Consider the following 27,435-nt stretch of genomic DNA (forward strand, 5'->3'; position numbering starts at 1 on the left):
AACTCTGATTCTAAAAAAATTGACAGCAAGGGCGCCACTGACATTCATTAGCCGCCGTTTCTTGCGAAGTTTCCAGCCAAGCACAGGTCGAGCCACGAGGACCCCATCCTGGAAGGCGCACAACACCCAAACTCTTCGTAATCTCTTTCACGCCTTTCTGCCAAGTCATGTGCTGTCCACCCCGCGGTTTACGCCGTTCTGAAGGGGGGGGCACGGAGAACAACACTCGTCTCGGTAGACGGTGTTTCGGCATGCGTAGCACATGACCGAGCCATCGCAGTCGATGCTGCTGGATGTTTTCCCGGATTGAGGTGCCTGCAGCACAACCAAATACCCGTTTTCTAATAACCCCGTTACTGACACGCTGACGCCATCCACAACCAGCCACGCTTCTGAGGCATCGGTGGTCGAAAACCTGAAGACGCCTCACATTATCTGTCCGCAGAGGCCATGTCTCGCACCCATACAACAACACTGCCCTTACTGTAGCCTGGTACACACGACCCTTAAGATCCAGTGAGATGCCTTTTTGACGCCACAGGTGACGCAAATTAGCAAACGTGATTCGAGCCTTGGATATCCTCGCACTGAATTCATCAGACACACTTCCGTCAGAACTAATACAACTACCGAGGTATGCAAGGTTTTCCACAATCTCCAGTGGTTCTCCTTGAATTGTAAAGCCCACAGAGATATGGCTTCGAATCGCCCTGGTAGCTCGTGCGAGGAGCACTACTGACAATCCCGTTTCTTCTGTTCATTAGGTCACAGAAAGCTACTCAGCTAAGCTGGCTTGTGCGGATGACCGGAGCTCCCCAAACTAGGTCGAACCCATAGGTGCTTATTCGTAAACCTAGGCATAATCCGCAACATAATTAAGGTCTGAGCGAAACTGACCGTTAAACGATAGCGGTCGCATGAAATAACATCGGACACGGCCTTCCTCCTCATTCCATTCCGTGTGTCTGAATTTTGATGGCGTCTATTTGATGAGGTGTAAAATAATGCTATCATGGTCCCTCAGACACATTAGCTGAGGTCTAGCAACCATAATGAACCTCCTTTGCAAAAGTGGTTTTTCGGTCAAGAGTTACTTCACGCGGATGTCCTGTTTACATGGAATTGGACAGTGAACAAATAAGACGCAAGACAAGTCTTTCAATATGTAAGAATCCTTCCCACTTTCAGGAAAGGGAATCACCATATCTGGCTTGGCGGTTTCCCAACTCCTGTTGCGAAATTCGAGTTTATGAGTAAACAAGTTAACCGACAGAGCAAGATCCGGTATTTTTCAAAATTCATACATGAGAGTTGACACAGGCGCACAAGGTGAACTAGACAGATCCGTTGATAAAATTCAATCACAAAATACGAGCACTGTACAGATAGAAAAAGAAACAATAAAATTTTTAGGATGACAAAAACCGAAGGAAAAGGTGGACACCAGCAAAAGTGCCGGCATTATCACTGTCATCCAAGATCACAGCAGTTGGAGTACCGGGCACCTGCAAAACCGGCAGAGGTTTGTTGAAAGAAATGTCGCAAGGAGTCCTTGTACTGGAACAAAAGAGAGGAAGAAGTAGGCACAAATAAATGCGAAAAAACAGGTTCTCGTCAAGATGTTATAAAATATCGCAGAGAGTTTGGCAAAGGGAAAGGGTAACAGGTATCAGCAGCACCCTCTGCGAGGAGCGTCGCGGTTTCGACCTGTGGATGGGTTGACGGGTCCGTAAGATGTTCGCTGATTCGAGGGCGGTGGTTGGGGTCCAAGTCTGACTCCGGCAGCCTGTTTGTAGAGGGGAGGACAGATGAGGCGAGAATGTGGGGATCGGTGGAAAATGAAAGCTAATATTATCAAAGATGGAGACATAATCGTTCAACATTACTTCCTGAAAGCCACACAATCGTTCCAAAATCATCTCTCAAAATGCAATCATGACGGTGCAAGCGATCGCTGTTAGATTAAATAAGCACTTCCCGTGTTAGCAGAATTGTCACGTTAAAGCATTGCTGCTTCCTTGGCCAGTCAATTAATTCTCTTCGATCAATTCCAACTGACTGATACAACTGAACCCGTAGTTCGGCACCATCAGACGGCATTTTTGCACTTCCAAGTACCATATTTTATTCATATTTGAATATAATCGACTACTTAAGTGTCCTTGCCAGTTGAAGTTTCTTTGGGAACAATTCGCGAAATACCTGCCCTTGAATATTCTTAACCTTGCCATATTTTTCGACAATAACGTGATGAATTACTGAAACGAGCGGAGTGATTTTGTGAACTTCCTCATTAGAGCTTCAGTACAAAACCATCCCACAATCGAAGCCATTACTGTCACCCGTCTAAATTATTGTCAGAGCTAAGGATAAGTTCATGGTATAGAAAAAAAACGATTGCTCTGCAAACACCAACTAAAGGCGCATTATTAGCTCACTTCTGAATCCAGTCCTGTACGTGACCAAAGTGTAAATCCTTGTATTTGCAATCAAACGCTACTGCTGAGCCAAATATTCTCCCACAAGAATGTGGCATTTTGAAGCAGTAACACTGCAACAATGCTTGGCCAGATTCGTCCGCGGTCGCTCAAAGCCTGTAGCTCCCACAGGCCCCCATTAACACCTTGCCACAACAGCAAAATCCTTGGGTGGATGATAGTGCTAGGTACTGACCACTCCTATGGTCATCATCATCATCAACATCATGAGAATCAACCGTGGAAACAATCACCTTTTGTGTGGAGGACTACTGTATTTAGAAGCGAAAAATTTGCAAACTTAACAAGTTTCAAAACGGCTGTCAAGTTTACTTTGGGCAAATGGTGCCAAAATGCGTCAAAGTAAGGCCTACGGAACTAAAGTCTCTGGGATTAGTTCCCTGGAACTCTGTTATCGCGGGCCCAACGATGAAGATTCGAGCGCCAAAATCACATGACCACCAGGCGGAAATTCAAATTTCGGTAGCACCAATTTTCTCACAGCCCTAATCGGATTATTCAAGGTTACTTGTCCTCTAAATTCTGAGCTGACCGTCGCATAAATAGACAGCTGATACCAAGTCAACGAAAATGCGGGATTTGATGCTCAGTTTGCGTATTGTGTAATTCTGACTACTGTTCAGTGAAGGGATCCTATTGACAGACTTGAAAAAGTACTCCCAGATAAGTATAAACACAAGCAAAAAGGGAAATCCTTGTGTCGGGTGTTAAGCACTTCAAAAATAATGATTCGGTCACGCACCATGCCTGTCTACACATGATCTATCCTGGGACAACCTGCGCAATATTCTCACACGGGAGAATCGTACATAAACGCCTCTCTGGTATTGATTCCCGAATTCTGATCGAACACAGTCAAACAACGGTCCGAGTGGTCCACCAGTCCCACAGAATTTCTGACTGGCCCGAGTAGATTGGGAAGTAGCTGGCGTTCTAAAATGCGTTCATTGCCGGCTCATCAACCTTAAACTGGCTGATCGATGTATGCAGGCCCGGTTCCCTCAGTACTACAAGGTCCGTCCCAGTAGTTCATGTCAACACTACAGTTGAGGTTTTCCAATAAGTTCACTGATTCTTGGTCTAAAGTAGAAAGTTTGTGCATTTCCCTGAATAGTTTCTCTTCTAGGAGCACCTAGAATGACAAGCATCAAGCTTTACAATCAACAAACTTGTCTTGCATGGCTATAGATGTCTTCACCAATGTCTGGCTACTCCATCATCGGCGTTTTGCCCGAGGTCAGGAGGATAGATCTCAGCGAACTCAAAACTATCTTGCCATAAAAGTTTACAATATCATCCGTTTGGATATGCACGTATCACCAAGGAGCCCAAATATTCAACTAACAAAGATTTCTATCTAGATAAGTTTATATTGAGCTGAATAAAATTTACCGGAACAAAACCGGTGGGCTGGAAACGTTTATTCTTTGGTACATAAGTTCTGTGCTTGGAAAACCTCTGTACCATTGTGCCACTTATTCTATCATATCTTAGAAAAATTTTGTATTGTTGGCGAATGAAGACAGCCAGAGCTGTCACGATTAAAGCTTGCCAACCTGGTGATCTACCGAAATTCCTTTCTGTTTACTGCACCTGAGTTTTATTGAGCGTTGGAGCAGTTACCCTCTGGCATCAAAAATCCCTTACTGGGAGGTCCCCAGGGCTATACAATTCGCATCTAAGAGGCTTTGATCTACTGCAGATTGAGCAGGTTGCCTCCGTCGCACAGTTATTAAGACCTAAGACACTGAAACTAAAAGCGCCGCGTTTGCTTTATGGACTTCAGTAGTGCATTCGATTCAACCAATCAAGAACTTCTACTGCATGAGCGTTTCGGGATGAAGATACAGATAGTTCGGTGGTTCGAACCCACCCTCGGCATCTGGACTGGTCCTGTCTAGGCTTGGGTAACCTGGCCCCATCTCGGCCCTCGTGCCTCCCTAGGGTGGCATGATAGCTAGGTACCGGAATGGTTCTACGATTGTTTGTTATTTGATTTTCGACCCATTACACAATCACCAACCGGAAGCAATAAGTTCATGCTGGTGAAAAGTTATCGAAGACTTCGTCTCAATCGGTAGTTTTTATTTGGGCAACGTTTCGCTTTTGACCTGCCCACGGGTTTCTGTGGCTTCATTACTTCCATCTCACTTGCTGCACTGATGAAAATTGTATTTTAATAAATTAAGTGAACAGGATCGCTGTTGACAGAGCATGTTCTACACTACCGGAAGTCTATTTGTTCAACCAAAACAAAAAAAGCCGCATAACAGTGGATACGCGAACTCGGACTGTAGTCAATTAGATTTAAACGCTCTGAGATTGTGGGAACACCAAAGCGGAGCAGACACGTCTACATCACTTTATCTTCTGTCGGCCCCACTCAAATCGATGGTCATACATGCTTTCGAACAGACTGAATAATCTAGGTTTTATAATCTACCCCATTTAACACGGCACGAATACGTAGACAAAATCGTCCCTAATTTTCTTCACTGCTAGTTCCCTATTAATTCTTGTGCTATTTTCACGAGAAGCAATGTGCGGTTTGAATCCTGCTCACCATTACAACCTGGTGTGTGTGAAAAGAAGTGCGGTGAATGACCATACAATTTGGCTTCGATAAAGTGGAGGTCTGCAATACCCACTGCTTCAACAACAGTGATAGCAGAGCCCAGTGAGGTATCCTTTCAAATGACACACAGAAGGACTGTATGTTCACGAAGCGACTCTCTGCTAACTGCTATCGAAGTTGGGAATTTACCTGCAAATGGCATGGGGCATCTCTCATGGTCAGTCCGATCATCCGATATCATAGCGCTCAACATCAAGGCCCAATTAGCATGAAGACCAACCAATCAGGCGCATTGTTGTCTCATTTAGAAAACATAGTTTTCTCCTCTAGAGAGACTGTGAACACCTGCTAAGAAATGGTCTTTTCTGAAATGGACTTAAACACTGAATGAACAGCTGTCCCTCTTCTAAAGAGGTCACCCTCGGGGTAGACGAACTCAAGGGACCAACCAACGACTGGAAATGCCTCGAGAGAACAGTAGAAAGTGACCCTAACGGGATAGCTGCGTCGTGGAAATATAGTCAACTGTGAAGTTCTGGAGAAACCCTGGAAATCCTTAAATTTAACCGAGTTCCTGCGTGAAGAGAAGTTGGTGGTATCGCCTGAATGATAGTGTTGGTGTGCATGGGTAAACGGTGCTAGGTTCAGTGCTCTGTCGTATTTCTAGATGAGTGATTATTCTTCAAAAGTGACTACATATAGTTGGTCCCCTAAAACCTTTACTAACGTTCGGAATCCATGCAAGGGAGACCAACTTCGTTGGATACTTTGACGTGCTACCGCAAAAGAAGCCACGTCTCCAGATGGAAATAGCGTTTCATGAGCTCACAGCCACATTAAGGACAGTCGCGACTGCAATTCACTTAATCAGATAGGTAACTGGTGCCGGTTTATGGGAAATTTCACCGCACAAGTCTTGTGACCCAGTCCTACTTGGAAGTGTTCCCTCAAGTCTCAGAACGGCACACCAAGTCTGCATACTTGGGAGAATTTTACTGAGGGCTCTTCGAAGACTCGAAGTATTTGACTACTGGTAGTTGAGGAGAATAGGTGGAGCATGTTGGAACAGAAGAATACCCAAAGATGGTATCAGGGACCATTGGTGAAAAGTAAAATATATCTTTCCAAGTTGATCTAACGACGCATACCAAAATGTGTGGGGCATATTCTACATAAACCAGATTCCTGACTTTTGAAGGTCTCAGGATAGCACGGTCGCGTCGGAGGACCTGGCTGTCTAAAGTTAAGACCGATGTTGAACTAGTTCGTCGGCAGGAGGTCCGCAAAGTCAAACAGTGGAACAGAAGTTCATTAAAGCCATGCTCAGACCTTGCTGCCGGGAATCCAGGATACTACTGTGGGTGCCTTATCCGTGGTGTAAGTTATTAAAAGACTGCTGCAGATTTGGTGAAACCGAGATTTAAGCATTTTTCACACTTATTCTAGAGTATAGTTTTATTCAATGGATCCAGCCGATTTATTCCAATTCAAACAAGACAGAGCGTTATAAGCTCAGCTTCATATTCATAAGTGGCAAGCGGAACGCTCACCTCAAGCTGCCTTTAAGTGCTCGCGGCGTGTCGATTCACAGTACTATTCGAGGCAAAAATATTCAACTATGATTTGGAGGAATGAAGTGCTTGTTACCTGCAAAATCGGTTATACAACATGCAAACAAGTTTGTCAAGCGTTTCACACCTAGGGTGTTTCCCGCATATTGTTGTAACTACCCCCTTTATTAACAATAATCACCACGTGGCACACATTACTCGAATTACTAGTCTCTGTTTTTCGTTTGTTCGAATCCCACAGTGTTCCTTACTAAAGACCCTTCGAGTCGGATTGACTTGCTACATCTGTAGTATGGGTTGAAAGTACCGCAGTATCACCACGAAACAATGACGACGCACACACATTTGTATATGTCTATGTAATCTCAAAGTATTTACTTAGTCATCGGTAGCGTGAGAACATTTTTGTAAATAAGTTCAGTAGAATACCAATGCACATACAACTCAACATGTACTCGTCAAGATATGCCTGGCACTGATCAATGGCACCGAAAATCAACATGAGCCTATGCACAACGACGGACTGGTAAATTCCAGCTTAAAAGAGATTTGCACAAATTCGACGTGGATGGTTTTGCGAGAGAACTTGGGAATTTCACGCTTACATCACCAAAACCTAGTACAGTTCACAGTAGAAAAAACAGGAAGCGCCTCAGGCTCCTATGAGTAGTTAGGGGAGTATGGCATAACATAGCATTCGTTAGGAGTAATGTTCGAGTAACTGTCGTTTCCGTGGAACCATTTGCCAGACTGGATTGAAGTGCGTATACAATTTCTATTACCTGTTTTAATATTTCTGAGTGCAACATTCAGTCGGTATTCTCTCAATGGAGCAAAATGCGAAGAGTCAAATATGGAACTCTTCCATAAGCAGATTCCGTTGTCACTCAGTTCGCTCAATTATTTTCAGATTTAGTAAATAAAAGGTTCGACATAAGAATACACGATGAACGTCACGACTGACGTCTAGTGTTAATCAAAGATTCGCATTAGTTTCTCGTTCATGCTTTTCTGCACAAAGTCCATCTAATGTTTCGGTCAGCTAACATGATATTCGAGATGTTGTAGTATAGATTCTTGACACAACACACAAGGTACGATTTGCAAATACGTGTAGTTCATCAATCACGTGCAATTTGGTGTTCAAATAGAACATAAGGCTTATGGAAACTTAGGGACTAAGACTGCTTGATGAGCCGCAAGAAGGGCGAGACCGGTCGAGGGTTGTCAAAGAGTTTCACCAGTCCTGAGTAGGGCGTTTTTTCAGGGAAATCCTATTGAGAACTGGGAATTTCCATGGTACATCACATGGGCATTCGATAAACAGACACGCTTGATGGGTGGTAACCTTGATATACTTGAACACTTATTCTGCCAGTCGTCCATGAATGTGATGGTCCACCGGTCATTCGGTGGACCCGGATGGCATGTTTGTATTCAGTTGTGGTTGTCGTGAACGCATGAACAAGCCGCCGGGGGAACGAGTGGATGGAGTTTTTCGGTATACAATCAAAATGGAATAATACGATGCGATCGCACAAACCTACCTCATTGTTAATATCCAGTACGCCTTCTTGCAAGCGCTCGTAAATGGCACGTGCTGTGCAGGCGAAGGCTTCCTCAACATTGATTCCGGTCTTGGCTGAGGTCTCAGTGAACAAAAGTCCGTGTTCACGAGCAAAAGCCTCGGCTTCGTCTCGCCCAACCTCACGCCGCGAGTCCAGGTCACATTTGTTTCCAACCAGCGTAATAACCATGCTCGAACTGGCCCGCTGACGGGCATCTTCAAGCCACGACGCCAAATGGTTGAATGTGTCGCGCCTGCGAGGGGAAAGAACAGGAGCGTGCAATGAGATCACCGTGCAAACAGTATTGAAACAAAGGTTCCCACGTGACGGGTATGGTAGAATGCGCATTGTCAGAACGGGCGAAGTAAGGTACCAGCAACAGAAAGATAAAAGTTGGATAAAAAAGTGGAGCATTGCAATAGTTCTCCGTGGCCATTCCGAATCTTGTTTGATCCCGGCTAAACAAGGTACCCTTAGAACAGTTTACCCACATAAACCATTGTGATGGGTCCCCCCCCGTGAATACTGAACAAGCTGTGTTGAAATCTAACCGGAATTAGGAATAATTAATCAGTTTTCAGGACTCATTGCAATATCATTCTTGCAGTTCTTCACAGTCTACAGTAGAACACTGAACAAGTGAGACCAACTGAGTCAAAACAAACAAATGTGTGGACCTCCAAATACGCCCAAGTGGTTAGAGCGCGAATTTAATGACCGGAAGGTCCGTGGTTCGAACCCGACCTCTGCCTCTCGACGTCCCCTGTCTAGGCTTGGGCAACCTGACAGTATCCCAGCCCTCGTGCAGCCTTCGGGTGGCATGGCATGTAGGCACCGAAAGGGTGCTACAGCTGAACGAACTTGAACTTGAACACACACACACAAACACACAAGCTCCCACCGTCATAGATGAACTCTAGCAAATGAACGCTAAGAATGAAATGAAGAGAGTTGAAAAGCCCTTATGCAAGAGCTTGGTGAAATTAGCCGGGCAGCGAGATTAAAAAAAATAGGCGACCAAGCACAAATAAACTGCTCACATATAATTTGAACAAAACCACCGAAGGCCAATAACCAAAGGCCTGCAACCTGCAAGTTGTAGGCATCGAATTAAAACTTCAAATCCAGAACGACCAAGGTAGCTCTCTCCCCAGTGCTTCCAATCTATTCAAAACTATGGAAGCTGTTTCTACGGAGTTTTTTCAAGTCGAACTTGGGTAGCGATCAAGCTCACTCACTGTCCGGAAGATGGTTCAGAAACGGATGAAACCAACGGGAATGAGGTGTCGTACTTGATACACTTGGACAATGTAATTTTCCAGGGTGAGGATGTAGCAAAGAGACACGCGTTGGGCAAAAAAATACAACTTTCAGCAATCATCGACGAAAGAGGGAACATAAACTGTACTAAAGGAGGTAAACAGTAGTGTTTCCGGCTCAGGTTGTTTAGCCGATGATGATTAAACTGGTCGCAGAGGTGTGTTTAGCGGGCAAAATTAGCGGTCAATAAACACATCCGAACAGCGACGCTTTGAAGATGCTTCACATAACTGATAGTTTGACTGAAATATTCGGGCGACGGTGGAATAAGTGATCTGGGAGAGCATGCTCGAAAGCGGTTAGTGCAGTTAGAAAATTTGGAGAAGAGGTGGGCCCAAAAGCTAAAGGAGAACCCCAGACTGAATTGTGACTTAAACCAGTTTCGAGCTGCGCAGAGAGTACAATGTCCATTGGAAAGACATATAATTAAGCTTGCTTAACATCGAGTTAAAAAGCTGAAGCGCACATTCTTTGACATCTATAGGAATAACCAGAGTAGAAATATGTGGGCACATCGTGTGTATGCTGTGAGTCTTTGTCACTTGACTACATCGGATCAACACATCAATCATCTGAAACATTCTCATTACATGGAGCTGAGTATGCATGCATTACGATTATTAGTGACATTATCTTGTTACCATTTTTTCGTACATGAGGTTTAGACTGGGGAAAATGGAAGCAAAATCGCAATCACACAATAAATCTGACATAGAATTCTCTACAGGTATATTGGCGTGAGATGCCTGTGGTTAGAGCGCGAATCTATTGACCGGAAGGTCCGTGGTTCGAACCAGACTTCTGCCTCTCGACTTCTCTTGTCTAGGCTTGGGCGACCTTGCACTATCCCGGTCCTCATGCTTCCTTCCAGTGGTATGGCAGCTAGGTTAGAGCTGAACGATTCTGGAAAGAACACAGCCGCGATCCGAAACAATGCCCTCATATTATCGGGTAAGTGGTCAGCTGGAAGGTAGTAGAGGTCAGGAACAACAATCCCTTTGGTATATAGAATTAAGTAACAAGTATGGTCAATTTCAAGAAATACAGTGCTTCTCTCAGGGCAAGCACACGTTCGCGGTACGCAGGGATGGCGCTTTTGAGAAAAGCGCCAGGATGATTCGAGCCACGCAGTTTTTCTGAATTTTCTCTACAAGTTTAGTGGACACCGGAAGGGAGTGGGGAAGAACTGATGAAGATTTGCCGAGTTTAAAAAAAACAGAACTAAATACACTCATTTGCTAAACCAAATTTGTTTTGCAAATGAGTGTATTTCACTAATTTCGTGCAAGTTGTTTTCAAGTTGAACACAAGGTTGACGGAAACTCGGGGACTGTGTCTAACTGATGAGCCTCAAGAAGGGTGAAACTAGTAGCGGGATGTCGAGGAATTTTCAGCAACCTTATGAGTAGTGCATTAAGAGCCGGCAACAGCTTATCTGATGACACTTGGTAGTAAATTCAGAGAACAAGGGAACAAAAATATAAAACAATTCCGAGACGGCGACCTGAGGACAGACAACACCTAGACTAGTCATTATACATGTTGAAACTTACCGAACCTTGTCTGCACACTAAAGCCCACACATTTCGTATTCACGGAGACAAGGCAGACAGGCTCATCACGCAAAGCAATCTCGTGTAGCGCTGACTTAGCTGCTCGAACCGAGATCTACGTGCAACACCAATCAGCTCAGTTCAGGCTTTCAAGCACGAACCGTGTAAACGAAGGTCGGTGGTTCGTGTGACAGCATAATCCGGTACATTTAGCACTCGTTTGCATAGTGAATCGGTGTGAACGGAAGATTCGAACTTGCAGTCTACCGGCTATTTGCTGAAGACTAAACCGTTCGGCCACTGGTTCAGAAGATTAATTCACATGGTCAGAAGTCGCCATTCGAGGACCCAGTCAACAGGTGACCATGTGATGGAGTGGACCTATGTCCTAAGTAAGAGCTAATCACGCTACTAATCAGCCGCCGGTGACCAAACGGTCAAGTTCTCAACCACTGGTCGAAAGGTTGCAGTTTCCAAACGGAGTTTTTTGAGGCACGCGCTGCTGATGATTTCAAACAAGGATTACAGTGATTCTCGGCCTTTCAGCGTAAATTGGCTTCCCTGACAGGATAAAATCTCCTCACATCACAATCAGTCTATAGGTAGCTCAAAGGAAGAATAATTCCACAAGATACGAGAAATCGTCACTAGGAGAGGCAGTCACGCCAATACGTGACCACGCGATATGGTTTCCAAGATTGGAGGATGAGTGAGAGCTGCTCACACTGCCGACCAACCGCTCGTGGCCCAACGGTAAAATGTTCAACCATTGACGGGAAGCTTATGGGCTCGAAACTGTCTGGAGTTTCGTGAGATGCACATTTATGAGTCCCGATAAGGATGAAACAGCGGCAGAGTGCTTCTCAGCTTTCCAGCATAGTTTAGTTTCATTGACAGGACGAAATCTAACTTGAAAATTCCTAAATGTACTCACATTACCAACGGGCTTTAGATAAATCTTTCGTTTATGACGCTTTTACTTGGTAGCATTAAAAATGTCACCGGGCTTAGATGAACTCACATTCTGTGTGTGACCTGTAACTGTTTTTTTTTGACAAACGTGCCATTCATAAGGTTGACAAAAACTCGGGGACTACGCCAATCCGATGAACCCCAATAAGGGCGAAAATGGTCGTGGGATGCCGAAGTATTCTGCAACTTGATAAGTATTGTGATCCTTTCACACAATAGACTGAAGTTTTTCCGTTTGAAACGGACGCACTCTGAAGCTGCTTTTGCGTTACCTCAATGACTCTCACTGGAGTCCAGATCACCGTTGTACAGAAAGCCCATAATTGTCCAACTTTCCTAAATGGGTAGTCAAGGTTATAGGTTTCATTAAAATTTGACATATGTGCAACCTAGGTGACTAGACTGCCTTTACGAAAGCAACCTTATTGGAAGGAGAATGAAACTATGGTACTGATCAGTGCTGTGGACATTCCTCAGGTTGCGAAGAACTGTGCCAATTGTTCTTAGGATACGATCCCAGGTTCTTTAACTGTTACAATGACTGTTTAGTTGCCCAGGGTTAAGGTTTGTCATTTCATTACATGCCTATTGCGAGTATAAATTAGCCTCTGATACATGTTCTCATAGCACCCACACCCTCCGAACTCGTTGGAATCACGGATTTACTTCACAAACAATCAATCATGCAGGCTTTGACTTCCTTCCTTAGGAGACGTCAGCGAGGCTATTTGGTAAGCACAGTCGCATTGTTGTGGGTTCGCAAACTGAATCGTCATAATATTAGACCAACGAAGCGAGCACACTTTTGATTAGAAAGATGTATCATCGACGGTCACTACATACCGCAACAAACCGCAACCGCGTATGATATGAACTTTTAAGTATCCAGCTGATCCGGAGTTGGAGGGAAATCTCGAGCAGTCAACTACTGCCATTCGTTGCCAAAATTGCATCAGCATTGCTGAAATCAGTGAGTTGTGATTAAGGAGAGCATTTGTTCTGAATACCTATCAGCGGCATTTCGCTTTTAAGCACGAGACCTTTGTTGGAAACTGTTCTGCGGGAACACCCAGTGGTACGACCGTGAAAACCAACAGGGTTTGCATGATGGAATACAGCTCGAGTTTGCCAATTATGAAACATTTTGCGCGTTATTTTTCTTGTATGCGGTCTACTGGCATAAGGATCGAAAAGTCTTTACGGAAAGTAAAAGGAAACTTTGTGCACTGAACTTTTGGCGCTACGACGGGAACAATTTCCCCAGAATCTCGGCCAATAGTCCCGTGAACTTTCGAGTAAACAATGAAATCACCAGCCGTTAGGAATCCTAGGAGACCCAGCTTCGTGTTACCGGCTCCTAGGGTGCATAGACTGGGGGACTGGACCAACATTTAAATAAGCGTCAGAAGCCAGTAAATGCGGTTCTTCATCGATTCGCTGAAGTGTGCAGATCCAGCTATATGACGCGCATTACGGCCGACGGAGCACTGCATAAAGGCACCATGCTTCCACAATTGTCGTCCTCTGTTGTCGGTATTTTGATGGTTTAACTCTGTTTAGTACCAGTTCAGTAACTGCCGTACGGAGCTTGTGAGAGAACACAAATGATAAACAATGTCTTGTTGCACAACGACCAAGGTTGTCAAGTTACTGAGAAAAACCGATGACCGAGAAAGGATTCATTCAAAACTGCTCCATGGCTGCCGCGGTGTTGAGGGATGTGCTCTAGCACCTGCAACAGAACGCATGTTGTCAAACCTCACTCGGAAATACAGCATGGAGTGAATGTCGCAAATCACCGGTAGAATCACGAAAAAGTAGTGGTCATGAATACGGTGGGCTTCAGTTATACTGACAATCAACTTCGGGAGTCTAAGGGCTCCGTCTACCGACAACCTTCAGAATCTGTCAATAGATACCCGCAAACAATACGGTCAGCGTTTTGAAACCTGAGGAACGACCTCCACGGCCTGATGTGTTTAAAATCACGAACCTTGACTCGTAAGCCGATAGACGGAAAACTTAGTGTGTGTCAATGAATACAACGGAATGTAACTATGATTGCATAACAGGTGTGCTACAAGTCATCAGATATTGATCTCATTGGACGGCATCAGTAGAAGTTATCTGTCAATGGATATGACTGACATATCTCAGACTGCGGAATAAAAAAACCTTCAAGCTTTGGTACGGAAGACGATTCATTCGACAGTCAGTGACAGCAGCCTACGGGAATAAACTTCCGAGATTTTGTTCGATTTCGCTAAACCGCATAGAATAGTGTTTTTGTTCTTATACATTCAAGGATACAGATACGCTGCTACGCTGAAACATAGCAAGGAACTAGGATTTCAGCACATCGTTAGCAGGTTGCCAAAGCAGCTGGACAGTTGAGCACCAGCATCCACCATATGGGTAGCGCCGTCGAAGGAGATAACGGCTTCGTTTGTGGGCTTTGTCCTTTAAAAATAGACATTTTATCGGGTTTTCCTAGCTAATAGGAACCTGTTTTCCTCTCCTAAGGTTCTCCAGACGATGTTTGTCTCTCGTTTAGTGAAAGTGTTAAACGGACTGAAGTAACGAATTGCATCTCGTGGCAGTACTCTTGCTTATCGGCACTTTTTTCAAACTATATATATATATATAATGATATGTCCCACAAGAAAATGGAATGGTGCGAAAGTTATCTCGAGGGCTCTAGGCCTAGTCTTCGATTTAACGTTTTGTATGCAATCCAGCAAACGTGAGGACTTTCTTGGACAACCAGTGACTTGGGTTAGGGGGGGGGGGCTTACCCAAGGAGAGAACGCACATAGCTCCTCGTGGTACTGCTATATTTGGGGCGAAATTGTTAGGCCGGAGCTTTTCTTACCCGTCTGTTCACAGAGAAAACATCCCACCGTTTTTACACGTCTGCCGCAGAGGATGATACCGATTCAAGTCGAGACAGCATCGTAATGTAGCTGTTCGTAGTACTACTGACCTATGTCCGGCTTCATCACTTAGATCTTCCTGGCATAGTCATGTTGTATAGAATAAGGTTTCAGTCAGTATAGCCCACCAGATCATGTAGCACCCTTTCGGTGCCTAGCTGCCATGCCACACGAAACAGACATGAGGGCTGGGATACTGCCAGATCGCCCAAGCCTAGACAGGGGAAGTCGAGAGGCAGAGGTCGGATTCGGGCGTTCCGGTCAGTAAATTCGCACTCTAACCACTTGTCCATTTCGCACAAACTCTTATTATGAATGAAAGCTTGGGTCTAAGCCGTCCTTTTCCACACCAACGTTTGAACGACTACACTGAACAACCGTCCACCCAGTGATGAGTAGAAAAACTCCAGAGGAAGGCATACCACATGGTGAAGCAAGCATCTCAAATGAACACACAAACAACACTCATTTCACGCTAATTCAGGCCATACAGGAACGAGACCGGATATGACTGGAAAATAGATGTAGTCAAGCACTGCAAGCACAATTTGGAATCGACAGTGACGGACGGTACTGTGCATCAAACATGCGTGACCAATGCTGTCCTGAAAAAGCTTGTAGTCGTTTGAACACCTAAGTGACCCGCTTTAAGAGAACAGAAGATAAGTGCAGTGTTCTAACTTGTCCGATAAGAACAAAGCCGTGTGTCTACTCACGCTGAGTCACTATCATTGTTCACGAAATTCAATAAATTTCGTGATTTAGCTGCCCATCAGATTGTGCTTCTCAGTGTTCTCAGGTAGAACATTTACCACTAGAAGTTCATCATGTACAACGTGCTTATTTTTTTAAAAGAAGGTATCAGTGGGGTCCATCTAGAGTGCGAAGAACATTCGAATAGAATTGGGTTGAATTTTAAACGCTAAAAACCTACGGAACGGTTGATGGAAAGCCAAGATGGATAATAAATGTAATTTAACTATAAAGCGCCAGGGTTCGAGTTCCAGCGCACGTAGTGCCGATAGGACTCAGTAGGGAGAAACAACTATCCACATCTGTTCGGCTAAAACATCATAATGTCAAAATAAAAAAGGAATGTGGGTGTAGCCGTCATGGATGGAGGCTCTATCAAAAAAAATTGACACATACACGACTTCATACCTAATTAAAAGGGGGTTGATACATTGACCAGCAGGGTGGTAATTCGGGATTTGGGTCGCGCTAATTAGGCGACGTTTTCTAATATGATATTGTAGTGTAGACAAGGGGGTTGCGGCGTTTGAAAACTATTTACAATTGTAAAGGAAACAATGTCCGACAAAAATCAAGCGTTGTCCGGTGAAGCCCAGGAAAGCTCCTTGTGTTTTGACACAATGGCTCTTATAGGGCAAGGACTAGTGTACTTGGGGCTGAAAGACCGTGATCATGACGTGCTTAAAAAAGATATCGCTTCTAGCATGAAAAAGTTTGCATTGAACCTCAGTAAAGATCTGAATCGACGTTCATCGTTGATACATCACGGTTATTTCAAAGCAAACTCCGCGCACGCAAACACCGTTTTAGAAGATAAAGTTAGAAGGCGTTCTGACGGTATGTGGTAGTGTTGAGATGGGTAGGGTACGAATACATACGTACGGATACATAGCCGAGTTGCAGCTGTTTCTGTTGCTCATTGAAGTCACATACCGACGGACCGCACATGAGGCGAGTTTCATAAGGTCAAAAGCTGAATTAATTCCGATTCAACCGCTTGACAATCCTCTTGTGCCCATACACGAAACCAGACATATGAGAATCAATGCGTAAATGCCGAGAACGAGCACCCGTCGATACCATTTGGCAACATCTGCTTCCAGATTGGTTATCTCTCGAAGATGAAACAAGACGTCGCCCATTAGAGTGGGTGAGAGAAATAAAAAAAATTGTTCAGCTGTAGCACCCCTTCGGTGCCTAGCTCCCATGCCACACGAAGGCAACATGAGGGCTGGGATACTGCCAAGTCGCCCAAGCCTAGACAGGGGAAGTCGAAAGGCAGTGGTCGGGTTCAAACCACGGACCTTCAGGCCAATGGTAAATTCGCGCTCTAACCACTTAGTCCATCTCGCCCCATCAAATTGGGTGAGGTGTCAGTACAGTGGCTCTGACCCTTGATTAGACGTACTCAAAGTGCATATTTTTCAGAATGGACGATGACTTGCGGGACAAATAAGAGTCTGCACATTCTGCCACCCTACTTATGTGACGTCCATCCACGCGCGTGGTGCGTATTACTGAAGATCGCAGTCATCCGACAACTAGATTTCTGTTTTACCAGGAAAAAAACGAGGTGAAGTCTAGCCAGACGGGTGAAACAAAACAAAACAGCTACGATACACTCAACTCCTTTGGTAACCCGCCAAACGCGGATTACCAGCACAGACCGACAGTTAAAGCAATGAATACCGTTTTTTTTTATGGGAGGATCACTTGGCCTTTACCTTCCCACTAGCGCTGCTACGGTTCAAGCGCGTGTATGTGTCGCCGGTAGAAACGATATCCAGAGCCACACCTTTTGAGACAGTGCCCTGAGAAGAAGTTATTCTTGCGAAAAAGTTACATTTATTCACAAGTTCGCAGGAGGGACGACACTCAATTTACCCATTCATTTGTGGCAAAATAAGCAACAGGCCACAAAACAAAACGAAGCAGGACTTCAGTTCGTAAACAAACCGGTGTCGTCCATATAAAGACGACCCCCTGAGATAGACCATTCTTCGCATTATCCAAGGGTGTCTTTCGAGATGGTTATTGTACCGGAAAGCTAGCTGGTCTATTTGTCGACTGGGTCACAACTTGCGGACACCTACGCAGCTCAAAGTACTGAGGTTGTTTGTTCTAGACCGGCAAGATGACCTTAAGCGCCCGGCAGGGACACCAAAATGTAACCCAAATTGAGAGGCACAGTATAATGCAGACTTATAACAAGAGACTGACGGTCCGCATTATGCCAAACAAACAAACTAGAAATGTACAATTAACTTCTGGTCTCTCCCATCAACGGTCGTTTACATGGATGATTACTTTAGATCAACACAACCTCAGTTTTCTGAAAGCTTCTAGCGGTGTCAGCTCTTTGCTTAAGCAACGAAACAACCGAACCATCCTGTGAACTTCAACCTGTCCAGGAATTCCAACCTGTCAAAGCAGTTCAGGTAAAATCTAGAGAATGAAATTCCACGGATTTTCTGTGTCATAATCGCATCGTTTTGATGAACTTTTTCCAGAGAATGTGCCCTACTAGGTAGCGCGAGAATGAGTGATTAATCTACTGCAGTCGATGAACCAGTAATGGGTGATACGGATGAGAGTTTTGAGACCGCAGTCATTTTGAGAACAAACGTGTATGTGATGCGAATGATTGAACAAACACGCGGCTACGAAGTTTAAGGATGCTTTTCCAGGTGGTCTTACAGGTACAGGCGCGTTAGCAAACTAACTGACTGAATGAATGTATGCGCGAATGAGGAGCCTTCACTCCCCGATCGATCAGATGGTCGACGTTTACAAGCTGTCCACGGGAATGATTCTGTTCGGTTTCGCTTTAGCGTGATATCTCCATTTGTATGACTGGAATAGCCATGCCATGTGAGAGATACACACCGATATGGGAGTAATCGATTGACCTAGAGTCGGCGCAAAGTGGTGCTTGTGCTTACGCAGAAATGGTTTGCCATGTGAGTATAACTTGTGTCGAGCAGATGCCAAAAAATCGTATGAATGGTAACTAGCTGAGACGTAAATGGCACGATATAATTAGCCGAAACTGGAAACTGCACAAATATAGGATGGGGAGTACCACACAGTGAGACATACCTGGTTACATCATAAACAAGGAGGGCACCTGCTGCGCCACGATAGTACGATCGGGTGATGGAGCGGAAAGACTCTTGTCCAGCCTGATAGAAGCGGAAAGATGAAGAGCAGCAAGAGGATTGCTGAGGATTGGATGTCATTTGTCATATAGTCCTCAGTAAACAAACCTAGCATATGATGACCACAGGGCGCCCAGAGAGAGCGTCAGAAGTTGTCGGTCAGTTACGGCACTACTAACAATATCAACGAAAAGCTCTGACAGTTCACTACAGGGTTTCACAAGCGATGGGTTCAGATGAGATTCACTCGTATGTTCCGTTAACACTAGCATACTTTTCAAATGACTGCTTTTGTGTACCTGATCAAATCTTGAGTCCGTGAACACGCATCAAGTTCGGAGACCTCTGAACCTTAGCAAATGTGCATTTTTCACCACCCTCAACTACCACCAAGACATACTGACGGACTTAAGTATACATGTGTGAAAAGAGTAAGTTAGCAGTGTGCATATATGGACAATTAAATGGTTACTTTGTCCACAAATACACTTATTTGGACAGGAAACGATGAAAAAACCCGTAAAATTGAACTGGTGGTGTCTATGCGGCTGAAAGCTTGTCAATAAGAGTTAACAAATAAACATCCAACCAATAGATGGGCTGGAAAGACTCTATTCTATCCGACCGATCGTATTCGTTGAGCGGGCGTTTGGGAAGATTCAATACTGACGTTCAGTAGCCGAATTGATTTACGGTTCATCTATTAGTTCCCATTTCCTGTCCCACTCTCCTCAATATGTCGATAGTGACGAAGCAGGACTGTTTTCTACGAAAGTCCTAGCTGTACTAAGAAGATGATTAAAAAAACAAGTATAAGCGAGTCAGTGCACAAAATCCACTCTAACACTTAATCCCACATCCGCATGTGATGCATACTCAGTTCGGTTACATGCAGGGATGTTGTAAACTGAAATAGAACTATTTTGGATAAAGGTTCATACTTGGCAAAGCACAAGGCGATCTTAACCGAATTATACAGTGCCAACTCGGTTCACATCCTGGGTGAGAAAACCCTAGGCTAAGCACACCCTCCAAATGGTCCGTAACCAACCACACCACTTCCAAGATCATGTAACCGACCAATCAAAACAGCTGGTTAATGACTCAATTATTTGGATCCCCAACAAGAGTGCTGCTCTAATCACCTACCAGGCGCATGCTTCTGTGACGATATGCTTACAAACCACTGTCCCTATCACATAAAAATTTGTCCCTAGCCATTAAATTTGTCTCCGTTCACTGATAAACTGTTTGCCAACTGCCTGAAAATCATAGCTATACCGACGTCAATCCATATACTATAGCTTGCACAATATCTCCTGTTTGATGAAAAACTCCGATGACTCCATTCCTAGGACCACGTGGCTGCACACCACTCACACGCTCAAGGCCAATCCACGACTACCTCTCGAAGTCCTGACAAAGAGTCGAGGCTGTATTGCGACTTCAATGACAAGGTTATGTAAGTGTTTACAACGGAGGGCAGGTGAAGCAGATATCCGGAAATAAGGGGACGTTAAACATATCACGTTTAGTATGCAGCGCGCACGACAGCTCGGCATCACTATCACGACAAGTGAGAGATGGTTAGTCATTTTCGATTGTGTTGTCCACTTCGAAAAAGAGAAACTCATCGCATTCCCTCAGTATGCTCGACCCAGGAGTCGTTGCAAATACTTGAACAAAATGCTCCCATATGAACTAAAGAACACAAGTTTGCAAACCTTTCCAGTTGACATGGATGAAGTAGTCAAAAAAAAGAGTGAGATACAAACACTCCAAGCGGTCTTTGAAAATCACCACGTGATGGAACACGGTCAAAAAGGCTGGATGATTGTGTACAATTGCTCTTTTCGCAGTTGAGTTGATTTCGAGGTGACAGAAATACGAGTACCACGAGAAACAATGGGCTATTGTGTTTATCTGCACGAACTGAGGGACCAGTAGTTTGCCAACTGTGGATCTTCCCAACTTTGCAATTGTCATTAGAATTGACAACACTGCAGGTTGGCTAGCCTAGTTGCGTTGCTCGTTTACATGACATCTACCATTTCTGATTCTTCCAAATTATCTATCTAGTTTGACAGACCCTGACCCTGGTTACCACTCAACCGGTTCAAATTAATTCGCATAGGCAATGTTAGACGGCAGATGCAATGAATACGCGACGACAATTTTTGAGATGCGGTTGTAGAGTTAGAGATGATCCAGTCCGAGGTCACCAATAATCAGGAAATAGAATAAATGCTTGAATGCGAAGGCTCCAATCACCAGGTCTCGAGCGGTTCCAGCCTACAAGCAGACCCGCTCCAGTCTTGTGATAAACATCATTTGATTCTCCTGCTTCTCCTTCGTCACCACATCAGCAAGAACAAAAACAGTGAAAGCGGTAATAGCACCGTACGTTGGCTCTAGATGTCAAAATTCTATTCGCCAATTAGGCTGAGACAAAGCTAGGCGCTGGGGTGGGATAGCTGGCACCATAAGATGGTGAGTGAATTCACTACAAGAATAACCCTTTTAAAATATTAAACCCACCTTCTACGTTCGAACTATGTATGGTCAGAAACTCTCGTCTGACAGGGCTGCATCGCATCTCATTGAATCGAACCGCTCAGTAACATAGAGCACATGGAGCGCAAACTTTGGCCGCCAATAAGAACGCAACTATTCGGTGAGTTTAAGTCGCGCCACCGTAACTAAAACTATTACACCGTGGCATTAGAATTAGCCTGCTTTACCTCCCAACTTACAATTTAACCTGGCCTGCTGCCTAAGAGAGCTTGCATATTTCAATTTTTGACTTGCATAGTTGTATGCGGCTGAAGGACATTACCGAAACGATTGTATTCCGAAAGAAAACTCAGTGGTCCGATTTTTCCTGCATCGGTAAACAGTACGATAAAATACAATATTATTAGGTGTTTGAAGCATCATCAAAACCAAACTTATTTGCAGCATATTGTTTCACCAAACATATTCCTACTCAGAACGTGAGATTGCTGCGCTATTTGTTTTGAAGTTGGTAAACTAGAGAAAGTGTTTTATGCCCATTCTTGTTTTTTTCCAATATTTCCATTGTGAAAACAAGTGTTTGATTAATATGGCTTCTGTAAATAAAGACCTGGAAATTACTTCAGTTTATCGGATTGCTAGACTACCGCTTGAATAAGGACCTGCTTTCAGAAGCTACAATACAAAAACTAGATTGTTCGAAAAAAGTTTCCGGAAGCCAGCCGTTTTCAATGACCGAATACCACGACGATTGGACAGATTTGTCACGTGGAGAGCTACGATTTAAATGAGCACATGCTTGGATCGGTCAAAATATCAGCCGATCAGGATCCTGCCTTTATGGTTTCGCACTTCTCGCCTCCTGGTGACCTTGTGGAACGTTGTGATAGCCCCATTAATACGGTTGTACTAATCTTCCTATAACTCCGTAAAAGGCCATCTCAAGCTGGTATGCCTTTTGATATATCACAGTGGACGGAGCGGGAAGCCAAGGACCAACATAAGAGTTGCACCACCGTCTGCAGAACACAACACAAAGTCACGTGTTTCTCAAGCAGACTAAGTGAACCAACTTTGGCATTAGGTAAAGTCATGTCGGCAACCTCATATCTAGCCACCGCAGTCAATCCACAGTGACAATGAGTAATCCTTATCAGCTCTCGACCATATGTCACGGTAGGTTCACACAGGTCATATTCGGATTTTCGGTGCAGACTGGGCATCATACGTTCAGACTATATTTTACGTCCGAATATCGATCCCAATGCAGAGATGCTGTTTCTTGGGATAGCTACTAATAATAAAAAGAATGGTAATAGCTCAGCTACCATTCCCTTTCGGTGCACCGTTGTTACGTCAACCAAAAGAAGCACGAGGACTCAACGGCCTTGTTTGGACTTATATGTAGAAAACCTACCAAACTTTCAAAACAACCAGCAACACTGTAAGTCACTGACATTTGGCTGTTGCTTGCAGCGTATGCGGTTATCCAGCTCATTCAAGCCTCTCGGCATAGAAAGCGGTGCCTGTTTGTGGTGTCGGTTTATGCCCCAAACGACTGCAGTTCTGATGCTGAGATATTTTCTATCGGGAGCTATCTGAGCTCATTCGTCAAGCTAAAAGTACTGACATCGTGATCCTTGAAGGTCATACGAATGCTCGAGTAGGCAGTCTGAACTCATTAAAATCACATTTGGGCGGTAGATTCGGAGTCGATGCTCGCCGCACAGGTAACGGAGATAGACTCTTTCAGTTGTGTGCTGATCATGAACTGTTTTGGGCAAGTACGAACTTCTAACGTAACCTGTCGGCCACCAACTCCAAATCAACCGTGGACCCAGTTATAACACGTGGTCATCAGCCGCCAATGGAGACTGCCGTTCATTCTGAGGCACACCACTTGATTCCGATCACGCCATGGTGCATGCACGCCTGAAAGTTCGTTTCCATTCAGGCCTTCGCAAATCAGCAAGAAGCATGACAATCCGCTGTCTTCGAAGAACTACCATAGCCCAACAGTATAGATCTGAGCTAGCCCAACAACTCTCCACAGTAAACCAAAACTGTGATGGCAGTGAGCAAGTGGATGAAGCGTGACAAAATGTGAAAGGAGCTATGTTAGCGGTGTTCAGTGCTGTCTGCCTCACTTCTCCAATTCGGCCACAAGACCACTGGATGTCGTCTAGATCGTTATCCATGATTGATACCAGGAAATCCATACCAGAAGGCAGCGGCGCACGTAATCTCGTCAAACGCCAAATATGAAGAGTCTAAGGAAATCGAAAGCTCGGGAGATGGTGAAGGTTTTTGCCACGGGAAATAGTTGTGCCCTATATCAACTGATACGGGCTCTAGGAAAGCAACGGTCAGTGAGATGATAAGTGAAAAAAGATGGCTCATTAATTCACTCGCAAAAACGTCGACTGGAAAGATAGGCCGAACACTTCGAAAAAGAGTTTAGTTGGCCTCCTGCAACACTACCTGCGGATAGTTCATACAAGCGAATGGAATGTAAACGTTGATATCCCTTCGGAAGAAATAAAGTACAAAATATCCGTACTGAAACGTCACAATGCACCAGGACCGGAGGGTCTGTATCCGGCCATCTTCAAAGAAGGCGGAGAACCCCATCTGACAAAACTTATTGGTGGTATATGGAACGAAGAGAAGGTGCCTGCAGAATAAGGCATGTCGACAGTTTTCCCTATCTTCAAAAAGTACGCTGTGTGAAAAGAACCGTAGCATCAGCCTGGTAGCTGTGGCATCGAAGGTTTTCTGTGGTACTATCCTTCAAAGGTTGACTGAACACAGGGAGAGACAGATCCGTCCTGCAAGAGGACGCATTGATCAAATTTTCGCCCTCCGACAGATTGTGGAACAGTGAAACTGCTTCCAGTGGCCAACAATGGTTGTGTTTCTTGAGTTAGGAGCTGCGTCTGACATTGTGAACCGTGAGGCACTATGGCAGTGCCTGTGGAGCAAAGGTGTCCCCCATAAATTCTTGACCCTCCTTAAGGCGCTGTACGCCAGCTCCCGCAGCCATGTGAAGCTCTCGCCTGAGTTCACCGCACCAATTGATATCAGACAGGGCTGTCCCCTTTCACCTTTCATCTTCAACTTCGTCACTGGTACGATCATGGAAGACTCACTACCAGCCTCTAACGCCTGTGGGGTTGAAGTGCTACCGGGGGGTCCGCTCACATATTGAGTACGCAGATGACATAGCTTTTTTTATATCTGACCCGTTGGCGATGCAAACAATATTAAATAATCTAAATAACTCCGCCTCACGGTTTGGCATGCACTTTACGTCCACAAAGTGTAAATTGCTACTGCACGAATAGGTGGGCTCGGAACCTAACCTCATGTTTGCGGATGAGCCGATTGAGGTAGTAGGCAAGTTTTTCTAACTTGGCAGCTGTGTTAATCCCACTGGTTTCGCAAAAAAATAATACTTCCATCCGGATCGGGAGGCCAGAGCAGCTTTGGTGAACCTGCGTCACATGTGGCGTAGGCATGGTATCAGCTCATTTGTCAATGGTCGGGTGTGAAATGCTCCGGTGCACTCCATATTACTATACGGATCAGAAACCTGGCCGGTGAGCGCCAAGGACGTCAAAAGACTTTCAGTGTTTGACCATCGATGTCCACGGAGCATTGTCCGAGTCTAGTAGGAACACCAGGTCAGCAGTGCTGAAGTATGTCGAATGGTATTCAGAAGAAATAACCCATCCACGATAGATGAACTAATCGCACTGCATGTGTTGCGCTGGCTTGGCCTCGAAGGTCTTTTTAACAACCACGTAAGGGTGAAAACGAGCTGTGGGAGGTCAGTGAGTTTACAATGAAGTATAAAAGCCTTCCAACAAACTCAGCAGGGCTGGTCATTGCTGTCTTCCCGAAACGGGCCACATCAATGGTTGACACATTATCAGACATGGCCCAGCCGCGCTCTCAATAGCGTTCGTGCATCCAAACTATTACCTTCAACGCATAGCTCCATTCCTAATACCCCACTTAACAGTCCACTGACACATCGATTTATCCGTTCGCGTCTCCAATGCACAGCTACCTACTCCACCTGCCAAAATCATCGGTGAACGAAATTGTGGCAGCTACAAACACTGTACAAATACGCGGTTCTTACAACTAACAATGATGATGATGATGCTGTGGGAAAGCAAAAATTAGGACAGGTCGCAGCATCGAGATTCTGTGAAATATAGTCCATGGAGATTTAACTACGGAGGCGGAAACCTACTAGAGATTGTAGTCCTTTTTCTCAGTGCCCTGTATTCAGACACAGAAATGCGAAAGTGTGCATTGGATTCCGAAGGTCATGTTTTATAACCTTAAGCGTGTTTCCATTCCTCATAACACAGGTCACCAGGCATGCTGAACAAGATCCGGCAGAACGTTCGAATACCGCGTGACTCGACGAAAGCTGGAGTCCGTCATGAATGACCCCTGCCCGTTAGAAAAGGCCACGTCGTCGTAGTAGGTCTGGTCATCCTCGACCAAGTGTGCGTGCATTTGTGTTTGTATATTTACCTACCATACAAACAAAGTCAGTTTACACAGGATATAAAAATTACGACCAAAAAATGGTAGCGATTTCGGACCAAAATGCAGTTACTACTTTTGGGAGGTGAGAGCGACGAAGCACCAAAGTACACTGCCTAAATGAAGAGGGAAAACGTCGTGGGACTTCACTTCACTAACACGATTCATCCGAATGCCAGATTTCAAAAGGACAAGAACCTATACAACTATCCCGATTTCCTAGTACTCATGGGATTCTCAGGCAACACGAGTCAGACCACCCTATCATGCCAGCAATGAGATCATATACATTGGATAAACCTTATCTGTTAAAAAAAATAATCGTTCAGCTGTAGCACCCTTTCGGTACCTAGCTGCCATGCCACCCGCAGGAAGCACGAGGGCTGGGATACTGTCAGGTTGCCCAAGCCTAGACAGGGGAAGTTGAGAGGCAGAGGTCGGGTTCGAACCATGGACCTTCCGGTCAGTAAATTCGCGCTCTAACCACTTCGGCCATGTCACCCACACCTTATCTGTTACAAACGACAGGTGGAAAAATCTTAATACCCAGTCGTGTACTTCTAAGCCCCCACCGTACTGAAATCCAACAGAATCAACACAATGATTAGTGAAACCTACCGTATCCCATATTTGCAGTTTGATTTGCTTTTTGTCCACGGTGATCATACGGGCACCGAATTCCACGCCTATGGTCAGATCGTACACAGCCTGAAACCGCCTATCTGTGAACTGTAACAAGAGGCATGATTTGCCGACGCCTGGATAAGGATGAAGTCATAAAGGCAAGTTCCAAGAACTCACCGGTATCTCCGATTATTATATACTTGAACAGGTATTCGTAAGCCATCAGTTACTGAGACTATTTCAGCAGGACATCAAAAATGAAACTCTGTAAAACAGAAGACGATTATCGGAAGTTAGTTACGATATACTGTGCAGACACAGTACAAATTGCAGGACGATTCTGTATGTTCTAGTATGATGTTTTTAGACGAACCTGGATAAGAGGGAGAATGATGGCTCGTACACTTTTAGAGCACCAACAGACCGGTAGCACGCTGGGCCACCATTTGAACCAAAGCACTTATATGACCTGAATGAAGCAGTCATCCCGGAGTGAGCCCATTGAGCAACAGCAGCTGGTATCATTGAAAAGCAAACGTGAACACTTGGATTCAGCGTTCGATTTTGCTGTAGTCAGATTACCATGGAATTCTTGCACAGCCACATCTAAATGCAAATTCCTCCAATGCAACGATGAGACATATTATTCTCGCTTCCAACCCGTACACAGTGGCAGGTCATACAATTTAAATGAAAAATAAATATTGCCCTTTGAAAGTGAGGGACACTGATTATCCCATTCATAGCGATTTTTTATGATTCAAGTAAAACGAGTGATAGACTTTCGAATCACTGAACCCATAGGAACCTAGATACAGCGCTTGGTATCTTTA

At 44.7% G+C, this 27,435-nt stretch overlaps 1 protein-coding gene across 1 annotated transcript; it reads right to left on the bottom strand.

Annotated features, from left to right (window-relative positions):
* Window positions 1-1,197: 1,197 nt before the first annotated feature.
* T265_03316 (hypothetical protein) lies at window positions 1,198-26,825 on the bottom strand (the record flags this gene model as incomplete). The annotated part of the gene is made up of 5 exons (XM_009167777.1): window positions 1,198-1,377; window positions 8,192-8,465; window positions 18,843-18,925; window positions 26,597-26,736; window positions 26,780-26,825. 5 exons carry the CDS (start codon window positions 26,823-26,825, stop codon window positions 1,198-1,200), a joined length of 723 nt encoding a protein of 240 aa, XP_009166041.1.
* Between the last annotated feature and the right edge of the window lie 610 nt (window positions 26,826-27,435).

Source organism: Opisthorchis viverrini (genome assembly GCF_000715545.1).
Source record: "Opisthorchis viverrini unplaced genomic scaffold opera_v5_46, whole genome shotgun sequence".
Lineage (NCBI taxonomy): Eukaryota > Metazoa > Platyhelminthes > Trematoda > Opisthorchiida > Opisthorchiidae > Opisthorchis > Opisthorchis viverrini.